The sequence below is a fragment of the Gopherus evgoodei genome, chromosome 7, assembly GCF_007399415.2.
Source record: "Gopherus evgoodei ecotype Sinaloan lineage chromosome 7, rGopEvg1_v1.p, whole genome shotgun sequence".
Lineage (NCBI taxonomy): Eukaryota > Metazoa > Chordata > Testudines > Testudinidae > Gopherus > Gopherus evgoodei.
The window spans coordinates 130,669,005-130,682,632 of NC_044328.1; the positions used below are offsets into that span (position 1 = coordinate 130,669,005).

At 61.1% G+C, this 13,628-nt stretch overlaps 1 protein-coding gene across 1 annotated transcript; it reads left to right on the forward strand.

Moving 5' to 3' along the window:
• Window positions 1–365: 365 nt before the first annotated feature.
• Window positions 366–11,162, forward strand: TADA3 (transcriptional adaptor 3). Its single transcript, XM_030569755.1, has 8 exons — window positions 366–954; window positions 1,946–2,196; window positions 2,517–2,622; window positions 4,858–4,999; window positions 5,372–5,475; window positions 5,573–5,682; window positions 7,591–7,776; window positions 7,846–11,162. The coding sequence occupies exons 1-8, from the start codon at window positions 748–750 to the stop codon at window positions 8,036–8,038; spliced, it is 1,299 nt and encodes a 432-aa protein (XP_030425615.1). The 5' UTR covers window positions 366–747; the 3' UTR covers window positions 8,039–11,162.
• The last annotated feature ends 2,466 nt before the right edge of the window (window positions 11,163–13,628 follow it).

Consider the following 13,628-nt stretch of genomic DNA (forward strand, 5'->3'; position numbering starts at 1 on the left):
GCGCGGCGTCCCCAAACCCCGCGTGCCCCCCCCAGCGCGGCGCCCCCAAACCCCGCGTCCTCCCCCCCGCGTGCCCCCCCCAGCGCGGCGCCCCCAAACCCCGCGTCCTCCCCCCCGCGTGCCCCCCCCAGCGCGGCGCCCCCAAACCCCGCGTCCTCCCCCCGCGTGCCCCCCCAGTGCGGCGCCCCAAAACCCCCCGTCCCCCCCCACGTGCCGCCCCCCCAGCGCGGTGCCCCCAAACCCTACTTCCCCCTGCGCGTGGCCCCCCCCCCAGCGCGGTGCCCCCAAACCCTACTTCCCCCCCACGTGGCCCCCCCAACTAGCGCAGTGCCCCCAAACCCTACTTCCCCCCCCGCCTGCAGCCCCCCCAGCACGGTGCCCCCAAACCCCACTTTCCCGTGCGGTGCCCCCAAACCCCATTTCCCTCCACGTCCTGACCCCCCAGCCTAGTGCCCCTGCATCCTGCACCCCCCCAGCCTGTGCCCCTGTATCCTGGCACCCCCAAACCCCAGCCCCCCCGTGTCCTGCACACCCCACCTAGCCCAGTGCCCCCATATCCTCCCCCCCGCCTGGTATCCCTGTATTCTGGCACCTCCAAACCCCAGTGAACCCTGTGTCCTGCACACACCCCAAGCCCGCATATCCCAGTGCTCTTGTATCCCACTGGCCCACTGTATCCCGGCACCCCCAGCATCCCGCACCCCCCATATCCCAGCGCCCCCAAACCCCGGCGCCTGCGGCTGGGCGATGAGCGAGCTCAAGGACTGCCCGCTGCAGTTCCATGACTTCAAGTCAGTGGATCACCTGAAAGTCTGCCCGCGCTACACTGCCGTGCTGGCCCGCTCCGAGGACGATGGCATTGGCATTGAGGAGCTCGACACGCTGCAGTTGGAGCTGGAGACGCTGCTGTCCTCGGCCAGCCGCAGGCTGCGGGTGCTGGAGGCAGAGACGCAGGTCTGGCTCCCTAATTCCTTGGGCGTCCTGGGGTACCTGGATGATGGGCATGGGGAGGCCAGGCCACCTAGGGTCACGGCTCAGCGGCAGCTGGAGTCCATCGGTCATGGCTTCATGGCCCTTTGCCAGGGACCCTTTCAGCCCCAGGAGGGAAATCCCTTCTATGTCCAATGGAAGAGGTACCCCATATCTGCAAAGCTCCCCCCACTTCACACACAGCCCATTTGGGGTCTGCCAATCCATGGTGCCCATGCCAAAAGCTGCTTGGTGGCGGTGCTGACCCAGCGGCAGGGGGGTAGAACCTGCGGGCTTCAAACAAGTCAGCAGTGAAATGATTAACATGGTGGGGTTTGATGACTTGTCATTACTCTTCAGAGTGAACACCATACCAGAGTCCCAAGTAATCTCACAAGTTATTGGGGTGACAGGGCGATGGTGAATGGCCAGGGCCCTGTGCTATGCAGGAGGTCAGACTGCAAGATCTAATGGCCCCATCTGGTCTAAAAGGTCAAGAACGTTTACCTTTTGGTAACAGCTGCAGCTGGCTCACTGCTTGTTGCTCTGTGGGTTGGTTCTGACCAAGAGGCCTGTTGGCTTGTTTTCTCTGTGCCTGGAATTGCTCCATATAGTGGCTAGCCCCTGTTTTGTTCAATGTGCCATCTCCCCATTGCTGGTTCTTCCCTCCCATGGCAGAAAATGCCGCAGCACAGCCCTGCTTGCTACCAGCCTTGCGAGTCTGTCCAGCCTTTTTTCCCTTCCTTCTCTCCCTGGAGGTTGTGCCTCAGTGCTCCGTGCGAGCTGCAGAGGGATGCCAACCGCCAGGGAGAACAGGGCCTGAGGGGAAACGCAGCATGATGGTTGCTGGGGAAAAGGAGAGGGCAGACACGGCTCACCAAGGGCAAGGGTCCTGGGTGGAACTAGACCCTTCCCCTTCCGGTTCTGGGTTCAGCCAGTTGCCTGTCTGGTGTGACACAGGGCCATTCTCTCTCAGATTTTGACAGACTGGCAGGACAAGAAGGGGGACAGGCGGTTCCTGAAGCTGGGCAAAGAGCATGAACTGGGCACCCCAGTTAAACATGGAAAGCCCAAGAAGCAGAAACTAGAGGGGAAGGGTGGTCACGGCACAGGGCCTGGCCCTGGGCGGCCTAAATCCAAGAACCTCCAGCCCAAGATCCAAGAATATGAGTTTCCAGACGACCCAGTTGACATGCCTCGGATCCCCAAAAATGATGCCCCGAACAGGTATGGGGTGTGTGTGTGTGAAGGGACACTGGGAGAGTGGGGTGGAGACAGCTGGGGCAGTGAGCAAAGGGACACTGAGGGGTTCCCAAGGATAACACTCATTTCCCTGATGCTCTGGGTCAAAACCACCAGCTGCAAAGCTGAATTGGAGCTTGGATGGTGTGAGAGTGAAGTTTGGTCTGGCACTGAGCTGTCCTAGGGCCCAGAATCCATCTCCTGGGTAGAGGAGGAGCCACAGCTCAAGTCATCAGCCCGGTTCCTGGCTTGGGGTGGTCACCTGCCCCCTTCCCTCTGAGTGCCGCCTTTGCTCTGTCCTGCAGGTTCTGGGCCTCCGTGGAGCCCTACTGTGCTGACCTCACGAGTGAGGAGGTGCGAACCCTGGAGGAGCTGCTCAAACCCCCAGAGGATGAGGCTGAGCACTACAAGGTAGCCCCCCCTCCCAGCCCCATGCTATCCTCCTGCTGCCTGGAGTCTGCAGTCCTGTGCCTCGTGGTGGGTGCCGACTCCACTGGGGCAAGGCAGGCAGCAAAGGCCTGTGTTTGTGGGCTGTTCCCTCCCCTCTGGGTCCGGGCAGCGCCACGGGGCCGTGAGAGAGGCCGTGGCTACCTCTTGTCTGTGCTGGGGCAATGCAGGCTGGGTAGGACCAAGCTGAGCTGGAGGCTGTATTCCCATAGGGCCCGTGCTGCTTTGCCCCCGTTCTTGGCAGCAGAGCGGGCCTGGGCTCTCCATGGAATACAGCAACCATTTCAGTTTCATTTCCAGGGCACTAAGTTGCTCAGGCCCTGGGCATCTGAAAGCTTGTCCCCTGCTCCAGCACTTGGGCCTCCCTCTGCTTTTCAGGCACAATCAAACTGCCTGCTGCAAGGGGGCAAGAGACAGCAGCTTCCTCGCAGGCTGGCCCCACACCATGGCACTTGCAGCTGCAGGATCTGAATGAGTCTAGACCTCTGCATGCTGTGGGCCACGCCCAAGGCTCCTTCCTGTGCTGTGCCAGGCTCTGACCCAGCAGGTGGCTTTCAGTGAGAACCCCCCTTTTCCCAGCAGAGGGGAAGGGCAGGGACAGCTCATAGTCCATGAGCGTTCAGATCTGGGCCGAAATACCTGCTTTAACAGTGTTCCAAAGAGTGCCTGTCCCAAACACCGAACAATCCCCCCGTTCATTCGGACAGACACACACACTGATCCCGCTGCTTCAGGCAGGAGATTGGTGGGACAGTAACCCAGTTGCTGTTCAGAGTTGAGGTGGGACGGGGCTGCAGAGAGGAGTATGAAAATCCAGACCTTAGCGAAAAGCAGAAGTCTTCTGACTCAGCTGCCCCAAGTGACCTTGGCTGGTACTCACCCGCTGCCCTCCCAGCACACCCAGCAAGAGCGCCCGGGCACTGGCCCAGCTGCCCCTCTGCCCACGTAACCCTGGCTGGTACTCACCGCTGCCCTCCCAGCAAGAGCCCCAGGGCACCAGCCCAGCTGCCCCTCTGCTCATGTGACCCTGACCGGTACTCACCTGCTACCTTCCCAGCACACCCAGCGAGTGCGCCCGAGCGCTGGCCCAGCTACCCCTCTGCCTACGTATGGGTGCAGAAGTGACAAATGGAGTCCATGATGCTCCTTGTGTAGTGTACGCTGCAGCTGGCACCTGGGTCTGCTTGTGCCGGTCAAGCCAGTGACCTCAGCGCGTGCTGTGCTGGGGTGGGACCTGCAGGACCGGTGCAACCATTTACGGCGCTAGAATTTAGGGGGTAGCATTTTCTTTGGCAGCAACTGTGGCGGCCAGATCTTCAGCCGCCCTGGTTGCCGCCGTCATTTAGGCGGAGGAAGCTTGGGGAGGGCCACCTGCAGCAAGTAAGGGGGGTGGGTGGCACACAGGGGAACTCCCCGCCCCAGCTCATCCCTGCCCCACCTCCTCCCCGAGCACACCCGTGGCTGCTTCACTTCTCCCGCCTCCCAGGTTTGTGGCACCTAAGCTGATTGGCGCTGCAAGCCTGGGAGGCGGGAGAAGTGAAGCAGCAACGGCGTGCTCGGAGGAGGCAGAGCAGGGGTGAGCTGCTTGGGGGCAGGGGGGAGCTGCTGCCGGGGGTGGGGGCGGGGCTCAGGGCAGGGGCTCGGGGACGGGGGAGGGCGCAAGGTGGAAGTTTTGCCTAGGGCGCGAAACATCCTTGCACCGGCCCTGGGGACCTGAACTGCAAGGGACGCTGCCCATGCAGGCTTTGCATCTGACTGGGATCTGTCATACCTGAGCTTCCAAGAGCTGAGGTCAAGGGGAGTTCTCCTTTCTTGTGTGCAAGTGCCAGCCTCTGGCAGAGTCCTCTGAAGCTCTCCTCCTGGAGCTTGGCCGGGCCCAGGGAGAGCTCCGAGCCCCGCCCACTCCCTCGGCCTTGTCAGGGCAGGAGCTGGGACTGCCACCCTATGCCCTTCCTCAGGCAGGAATTCTGGAGCTCTTGGCATGTGCCCAAGGAGTGGCCCTTATAGGACATGCCTCAGTTCTCTGCAGAGACTCCCAGCAGGGCTTGCCCACAGCCAGCTGGCACCGTGAAGTGCCTGGCACTGCTGTGCAGAGGGGGGCAGAAGGCCATGCTCTGCCACGTCTCTGGTGGAAGAGGGGCTGCAGGGACTCTGAGCCCAGCTCCCTGAGCTCCTGCTCTCACTGTCCTGCTTTTGTAGATCCCACCCCTGGGGAAGCATTACTCTCACCGCTGGGCCCAGGAGGATCTGCTGGAGGAGCAGAAGGATGGTGCCCGGGCAGCAGCTGCTGCTGACAAGAAGAAAGGCATCCTGGGACCGTTAACAGAACTGGACACAAAAGGTGCCTCTGCTCCCTGCCCCCGGGCAGCACCACCATGGAGGGACTGGATGACATGTATTTGTGGGGGGCGGAGGTTGTCCATACCCAGCACTGAGGGGTATGTATGTGTGTGGGGGAGAGGGGGTCTGTGGTTTGTCCACACCTAGTGCCGAGGGATTGGTGTGGGGGTAGGGGTGTGTGCGCCTGGCTCACTCATGTGGCTGGAGAGTCCCAGGCCTTGGTGCAGGGCGGGTGGGGGACATGCCAGCCTTTCCTGGGGCAGCTGGGGAGTCCCAGAGTGGAGGCTGCTAGGCCCTGTTCTGCTGCAGCTGCCGCTCTGCCCACCACATCCTTCCCGCTCTGCTCACTGCTTCCTTCTCGCCTGCCTCCCAGATGTGGATGCCCTGCTGAAGAAGTCAGAGTCCCAGCAGGAGCAGCCTGAGGACGGCTGCCCATTTGGGCCCTTGACGCAGCGCCTCCTGCAAGCACTTGTCGAGGTGAGTGAGGCTCCAGGGCGAGCTCGGCTGCCAGATCCTGTGGGGCGTGGGTCCCAGCAGCGTGGAACTCACCCTCCCTCTCCACCCCTGCTGCTAGGAAAACATCATCTCACCCATCGAGGACTCCTCGATCCCAGAGCTGGTGGGCAAAGACTCGGGAGCTGACGGTGCCGGTACTTCGCCCCGCAGCCAGAACAAACCCTTCAGGTGAGCAGCCCCATGTGGCCAGCCAGGGGGGCTGGCGGCCTGGCCAAGAAGCTCTTCTGCCTGGGAAGCTCCTCCTGGGCTTCTGGAAGAGCCTGGTCTGAATGCCCTGAGGTGCCTCTCAAGCCTGGGGTGGGTGCACTGGGGCTGTAAGGGAAGAACTTATGAGCTGCCAGACTAGGTCAGACCAAAGGTCCATCCAGCCCAGTATCCTGTCTGCCGACAGTGGCCCATGCCAGGTGCCCAGGAGGGAATGAACAGAACAGGGAATCGTCAAGTGATCTATCTCCTGTCACCCACTCCCAGCTTCAGGCAAACAAGATGGGGGCACCATCCCTGCCCACCCTGGCTAATAGCCATTGATGGTCCTATCCTCCATGAACTTATCTAGTTCTTTTTTGAACCCTGGTATAGTCCTGGCCTTCACAACATCCCCTGGCAAGGAGTTCCACAGGTTGACTGTGCGTTGTGTGAAGAAATACTTCCTTTTGTTTGTTTTAAACCCGCTGATTTCATTGGGTGACCCCTGGTTCTTGTTGTTTACTCCTTCTGATAACACACTTCACTATTCACTTTCTCCACACCAGTCATGATTTTATAGACCTCTATCATATCCCCCCCTTAGTCGCCTCTTTTCCAAGCTGAAAAGTCCCACTGTTATTAATCTCTCCTCATACGGAGCTGTTCCATACCCCTAATCATTTTTGTTGCACTTTTCTAAACCTTTTTCAATTCCAATATATCTTTTTTGAGATGGGGCAACCACATTTGCACGCAGTATTCAAGATGTGCGTGGACCATGGATTTATATAGAGGCGATACAATATTTTCTGTCTCATCGATCTCTTTCTTAATTTTATTTATTTAGCATGTGCATAGTTGTCTAGCCATTCCCAACATTCTGTTTGCTTTCTTGACTGCTGCTGCACACTGAGTGGATGTTTTCAGAGAACTAGCCACAATGACTCCAAGATCTCTCTCTCGAATGGTAACAGCTAATTAGACCCCATTGTTTTATATGGATAGTTGGGATTGTTTCCCAATGTGCATTACTTTGCATTTATCAGCATTGAATTTCATCTGCCATTTTGTTGCCCAGTCTCCCAGTTTTGTGAGATCCCTTTATAACTCTTCTCAGTCTGCTTGGGACTTAACTATCCTGAGTAGTTTTGTATTAGCTGCACACTTTGCTACCTCGCTGTTTACTCCTTTTTCCAGATCATTTCTGAATCTGTTGAATAGGACAGATCCCAGTACTGACCCCTCGGGGACACCACTATTTACCTCTTTCCACTGGCCACTTATTCCTACCCTTTGTTTCTTGTCTTTTAGCCAGTTACCAATCCATGAGAGGATCTTCCCTCTTATCCCATGACTCCTTACTTTGCTTAAGAGCCTTTGGTGAAGAATCTTGTCAAATGCTTTCTGAAAATCTTCAGTGTACTGTATCCACTGGATCCCCCTTGTCCACGTGCTCACTGACCCCTCACAGAATTGTAGTAGAAGCAGAGAAAGAAACCTCTCTTCTCGTGTCTAGAGGCGTTGAGGAATTGCTCAGGGAGAAGTTCAAGTGTTAGAGAGCCTGGTGTGTTCAGCACCTGAGCAGAAATCTGCTGTTCCCTCTGAGATCCAGCGCATTAGAGTCCAGGCTCTCCTGTGCCTAGCAGGCAGCACCAGAGGGAAGGGAGAGGAATGGGCTCTTGCTGAGCTGGACTTGGAAGCAGCCAGCCTGTGGGTGAGATCCGGGCAGGGAGCCTGGTTAGTTCTCACTGCCTCCTTTCTGGAGTGAGGGCCAGTCCTGCCTGCCCCTTGGCGGAGGGGAGGGCAGGAGCCAGCAGGCTGTGCTGCTGCAGTAGCCGGGATGCTGAGCTGCCGGGGGCTCACAGCAGCTCTCTTCTCTGCCCTTTGCAGCGTCCCCCACACCAAGTCCCTGGAGGGACGGCTCAAAGAGGAGCTGATTGCCCAAGGCCTGCTGGAGTCAGAGGACCGCCCTCCTGAGGACTCGGAGGATGAGGTCCTGGCGGAGCTGCGCAAAAGGCAGGCCGAGCTCAAGGCGCTCAGCGCTCACAACCGGGCCAAGAAGCAGGAGCTGCTCAGGTGGGTGTGGGGCCGGAGGTGCTGGCGGGGGGGCTAGGCTGTGGCTGACGGCTCTGCCTCTCTTCCCAGGCTGGCCAAGGACGAGCTGCACAGGCAGGTTCTGCGGCAGCGGGTGCGCATGGCTGACAATGAGGTCATGGATGCCTTCCGCAAGATCATGGCGGCGCGCCAGAAGAAGCGCACGCCCACCAAGAAGGAGAAGGACCAGGCCTGGAAGACCCTGAAGGAGCGGGAGAGTATCCTGAAGCTCCTGGATGGCTAATGGGGAAGGGCCACATCCTGCCCTGTCTCTCCAGACTGGCCGCGCAGCTGGGCTCCCTGCACTGACAGCTCCTTGCTGGGGACAGGGAGGCTCCAACCCTGGGCCTTAGCAGTGACTTCCCCGTCCCTGTCTCCAGTGGGGCTGGGCACAGGCTCAGCTCTGCCTGTAGCCAGGCTGGAGGGGTTTGCCAGGCCCTGGGAGGCAGAGCCCACCTGCGTGTCCCCGCCTGTGGCTCTGCACCTGGTAGCACCTCCCTGAGCAGCTGTCCGTACTCCCCCTTCTCCCTGGGGTGCTCAGCTTCTCTGCATCTCCCTTCCCTACTGTGCTGTGCAAGGGGCGCTCTCCCTTTCCAGCCAAGGGCCCTTCTCCTAGGCCTGTTCTTCAGACCCCTGCTGCAGCTAAGGGCAGGAGAGGGCTCCCTCACCCGTCTGCCTGTAGGCAGCACCCTTTCCTTTCTGGCCCATCTGGCTGTTGACCCAGAGCCCTTGTCTGGCTGCAGAAAAGAGCCACCCATCAGCCCTGGGACCACACAAGCACAGCTGCCTGTCTGGAAGGATCACTGGTCCCTAGAGGGCAGTTCCTGCTGCCTCCCTCCTGGTCCCATGGGCAAGGGCAGGGTCTAACCAGCCCTGCTAGCGTAGCCCCAGCCTCCAAGGGGCTGAGCTCCCCTGTGCTGGGGAACACAGCCTGAAGTCAAGCAGGGAGGCGCTGCCTGGAGAAACCAGCGGCTGGCTTCACCCGTAGTTGGGTGCCCCCCACAGTGCCCAATTGTGAGCAGTAGAGGGTGCTGTGACCCTGCGAACAGCCGCTCCTGCAGCCAGCTGGGCCCTGCTGTTATTCTTGGAAAGCCGTGACAGCCATGACATCAGCCGCGCTGCAGCGGGGGGCTGGAGCAGCTGCAGCCCCCAGTCTCACTTCCTGGGTGGGGAGAGACAGACCTGCTGCACAGTGCATCTCCATTCCACTTCCAGCTCAGTCCCCAGGTGTGGAGAGCTGCCAAAGCAGGGGCCTGTAGCTATGCCCCTGTCCCCTCCCCCCCCCGGGCGGGGGGCTGGCTCCTGGGGGAGCGGGGCTAGAAGGCTCTATGGCTGGGGGCTGTCCAGCCCCAGGAGGGGGCAGCCGAAGTGCAGGGGGAAGGTGAGGCCCAAAGGGCAGCCCCTCACTTTGCCTCAGGCCAGTGCAGCAGTGGGGTCAGAGCATGCCCCTGCTGTCCAGGTTACGCCAGGGCAGATCTAGTGGTGCTGGGTGGGCAGAAAGGTGGTAGCAAATGGAGGGGCAGGGGCTGGATCTCTGCCTCTGTCTAGCCAGTGACTAGCCCCTGGGTGGGGGTGGGCAGCAGGGCCTGCTCCAGGGGCAAGCTCAGCCAGGCCATCTGCCCTGCAGCAGGGAGGGCCCCACTCCACTTGGGGGCCTCTGGGGCCTGTGTGCCCCCTGCAGTCCTGCACTCAGCTGCAGAGGCGCCCTGTGTAAGTCTTGCCTCTCGGGGGGAGGCACAGGCCGTGCCTGGCTGGGAGAGCTCTGGGTTGTAGGAGCCATCCCTATGGGAGGGCAGGGACACCGTGGCTAGGGCTGTGTCACTGGGCAGAACCCAGAGGGATTGAGCTGGGGCCAGGCAGGGTCCTGGGCTCCCCTCTGCTTAGGGGGAGTGGCCTCATTGCTGCTGAGATTTGAGGCTCGGGGGCTTCTCAGCACCGAGGGGTGCACTGGCGGCTGCAGGGCGGAGCAGTGCTGAGCCTGACCCTTAGGCAGGGCTCTACCTGTGAATGACAGCTTTTTAGCTGGTGGGGGAGGGGAGCCAGGTGCTGTGACCGGGGTGGTGGGGGGGATTGAGGTGGCTGTGCACCCATCTCATGTCAGTGCCCAGCACCACCACCCATGGGAGAGTGGGTGAGTGCTCTCTGCACAGGCCCTGCCAGGGACTGGTGGGCAGGAGAGCAAAGCCCCCTCCAAACCTAGTGGCAGCCCACAGGGCAGGGCGGGAGAAAGCTGCTACTTGCCTTGGGGAAGGTGGGGGGAGACGGTTGGAGTCCTAGCACCAGCTGCCTTCTGGGCTTCCCAAATGCAGCTGTCTGCCCTTGGCCTCCCCCAGCTGAGGGTGCACAGGATGGAACCCCTCTGGTTCCAGCTAGAGAAACCTTTGTTTTCTCTCCAGCCATTTCTTCACTCACCTCCCTGTTCACTGGGAGGCTGTGGGCCAGGTTGGGGCTGGTCATTGGGCCCACTGGTCTGGGGGGTGGCCAGAGGGCCCTTGCACCACTTTCTCTGAAAGCTTGAATGGTCGTATCAGAGCATGGGTGTGGGAGCGGATGAGGTCTGCTCCAGCCCCCAGCCATGGTGCCAGCAGCTCCGGGAGGCCCCTGTTGTTAGTGGCCAAAACCGGAGCAAACCCCCAGCTGATGCTAAGGCAGGAAGGTTTCCTTGTCATTCTGGCTAGGGCAGGAAGTTTGCCAGCTGAAGTGCTGGGACTGTACCGACTAGCTGAAGGGGAACCCCGCAAAGCACTGTTGGGGGCACTAGGCTGCTGGAATTCTGTGAGCAGCTCAATCATGGAGTGGGACTTCCAGAGGGCCCCAGACAGGGCCAGAGCCAGAAACCCCAGCCTAGGATAGCCAGCATGGCAAAGCTGAGGAGGAAGGCCTGAGGCCATGAGCACGGCCCAGCTGTGGCTACGTGGAGATGCCTGTGTGGCTCATGGACTTTTCTACGCCTGCCTCGCTTCCCACAGCCTCTTCCCCAGAGAACAGTTGTAGAGTTGGAAAGTTCCTGGCCCAGGGTTGGGTCTGAGGCTGGGTGTGTAGTGTATTTATTAGTGAGTGAGAAATGTAGCCACTGTTGCAGATGACATCAAATTATTTAAATGAAGATGGTGAAGACGGAGAGGAGCCTGTGGGAGTCTGACCCAGCGAGGAGACCAGGCGCCCCACTGGCCGATGCCGTTCAGTGCTGACAGACACATGGACATTGGAAGGAATACGGCAGCCTGCTCGCTGTACAGGGCTCTAATGAACTGTAATGACCCAGGAAAAAGGCCTGGGGCTTCTTGGGCCGGGTCAATGGGAGCTCTGCTCCATGGGCAGGAGCAGGAACAAGCAAATAAAAAGTGGAGCTGCACAAGGATGAAAAAGCCTCCTCTGGGATGCTGTGCTCAGTGCTCGTCCCCCCCTCTCAGACAGGACAGAGCAGGAATCAAGGGGCTCGGGCAGAGGCAGAGAGAATCCTCGGGGGCTGGAAAGCCCCCGGGCAGAGAGCCTGAGAGGCTTGGGCCTGTCTCCATTAGAAAAGAGTCAAGAGGGGAGCTGATAAAGGGGCCTGGACAATGAAGGGGCTGAAAAACTGCTGTTCTCCCTCTGTCCTGGCCGGAGAACCGGGGACGTTTCAGGACATTGAGAGGGAGCACGTTTAACATGGGGAGGAAAGACCTTTTAGTCAACCCTCTGCTGTCCAGTGGTGGCGAGTTCTGTAGGCTGTAATTGAGGTCAGGAGGGGAGCATCTGGGAGTATTAGAGAGAAGATCCCATGCAGCCTAAGGGGATAAGGGGAACCCCTCAGGGAAGTTACTCCAGTCCTAGGCTCCCTTTGGAGATGGGCCCGGGCTAGCTGGCTAAGTGTGCTGGGGAGGGAGCTGGGGGCTGTGAAGTGCAAGGGGTGAGTGGAGGACCCATGGGGCAGGCATGAAGAAGGGGCCTGGAGAGAGTTGGGAGAAGTGGAATGGGTTGCCGGGGGGATGGACCTCACAGGCTGAGGGGGTCCTATGGGATGGGGGGTAGTAGAGGGGTGTGGGAACCCCACGGGGTGGCATGGGGGTAGGGAGGGGACCCATGTGGCAGCTCTGGAGAAGGGGGGCTCTCATGGGGCAGGAGTGTGGGGGGATCCTGCAGAGTGGCTCTGGAGCAGGGGGTCCTGTCTGGGGCATTCTCGTGGGGTGGGTCTGGAGAAGACTAGGGGTCCTGTGGAGTGGAGCGGGGGGTCCAGTGGGTTGGCTGTGGAGAAGTGGGAGGTCCCACAGGGTGGCTCTTGAGAAGGGGAGTACTGGGGAGGGGGGTCTGGAGAAATCAGGGACCTGCGCAGTGGCTCTGGACAAGGGGCGGTCCTGGGGGTGGCTGTTTAGAAGGGGGGGTACCATGTGGAGGGTCTAGAGAACGGGGTATCCTGCGGGAAAGCTCTAGAGAAGGCTGGGGTCCTGCGTGGGGGGGGGGTGGTCTGGAGCAGGAGGGTCCTGTGTGGTGGGAGGTTGGAAAAGGGGGGTCCTGTCGGGGGGGTCTGGAGAAGGGGGGTCCTGCGTGGGGGGGGGTGGTCTGGAGCAGGAGAGTCCTGTGTGGTGGGAGGTTGGAAAAGGGGGGTCCTGTCGGGGGGGTCTGGAGAAGGGGGGTCCTGCGTGGGGGGTGGTGGTCTGGAGCAGGAGGGTCCTGTGTGGTGGGAGGTTGGAAAAGGGGGGTCCTGTCGGGGGGGGTCTGGAGAAGGGGGGTCCTGTGCTAGCAGCCTGGGGAAGGGATATTTCGCATGGGGGAGTCTGGAGAAGGGAAGTCTTGCGTGTGGGGGGGGTCCCACGGGGCGGGGTCTGGAGAAGGGGGATCCTGCGTGGGCGGTTCTGGAGAAGGGGGGTCCCGCGTGGGGGAAGGTTGGAGAAGGGGGGGTCCCACGGGGCGGGGTCTGGAGAAGGGGGATCCTGCGTGGGGGAAGGTTGGAGAAGGGGGGGTCCCACGGGGCGGGGTCTGTAGAAGGGGGATCCTGCGTGGGCGGTTCTGGAGAGGGGGGTCCCGCGTGGGGGAAGGTTGGAGAAGGGGGGGTCCCACGGGGCGGGGTCTGGAGAAGGGGGATCCTGCGTGGGGGAAAGTTGGAGAAGGGGGGGTCCCACGGGGCGGGGTCTGGAGAAGGGGGATCCTGCGTGGGGGAAGGTTGGAGAAGGGAGGGTCCCACGGGGCGGGGTCTGGAGAAGGGGGATCCTGCGTGGGGGAAAGTTGGAGAAGGGGGGGTCCCACGGGGCGGGGTCTGGAGAAGGGGGATCCTGCGTGGGCGGTTCTGGAGAAGGGGGGTCCCGCGTGGGGGAAGGTTGGAGAAGGGGGGGTCCCACGGGGCGGGGTCTGGAGAAGGGGGATCCTGCGTGGGGGAAAGTTGGAGAAGGGGGGGCCCCCCGGGGCGGGGTCTGGAGAAGGGGGATCCTGCGTGGGGGAAGGTTGGAGAAGGGAGGGTCCCACGGGGCGGGGTCTGGAGAAGGGGGATCCTGCGTGGGGGAAAGTTGGAGAAGGGGGGGTCCCACGGGGCGGGGTCTGGAGAAGGGGGATCCTGCGTGGGCGGTTCTGGAGAAGGGGGGTCCCGCGTGGGGGAAGGTTGGAGAAGGGGGGGTCCCACGGGGCGGGGTCGCTGCCCTAGGGGCTGGAACCAGCGGTTCGGGCGCTGCCGCACGCACCCCCCGGTCCCAGGGCTCAGTGGGTCCGGCGGGGGCAGTATCGCCCCCCCTCCGTGAATGGAGCCGCCCTGCCCCTCCCCCCAGCTAATTTTAGTTTAATCCCGTCGCCAGGCAGATCCCGGCCTCGGATTGGCCTCCTCTGAGCGAGCCCGCCCCGCCCCTCCGTGACGTCACGGGCTGGCG

Bases quoted from the DNA above. Each gene is read 5' to 3' on its own strand.
- TADA3 (XM_030569755.1), top strand. From the start codon at position 748: ATGAGCGAGCTCAAGGACTGCCCGCTGCAGTTCCATGACTTCAAGTCA. The intron at 2,197-2,516 runs GTATGGGGTGTG...TCTGTCCTGCAG, and splicing joins AAAAATGATGCCCCGAACAG to GTTCTGGGCCTCCGTGGAGC. The intron at 5,000-5,371 runs GTGCCTCTGCTC...CCTGCCTCCCAG, and splicing joins AACAGAACTGGACACAAAAG to ATGTGGATGCCCTGCTGAAG.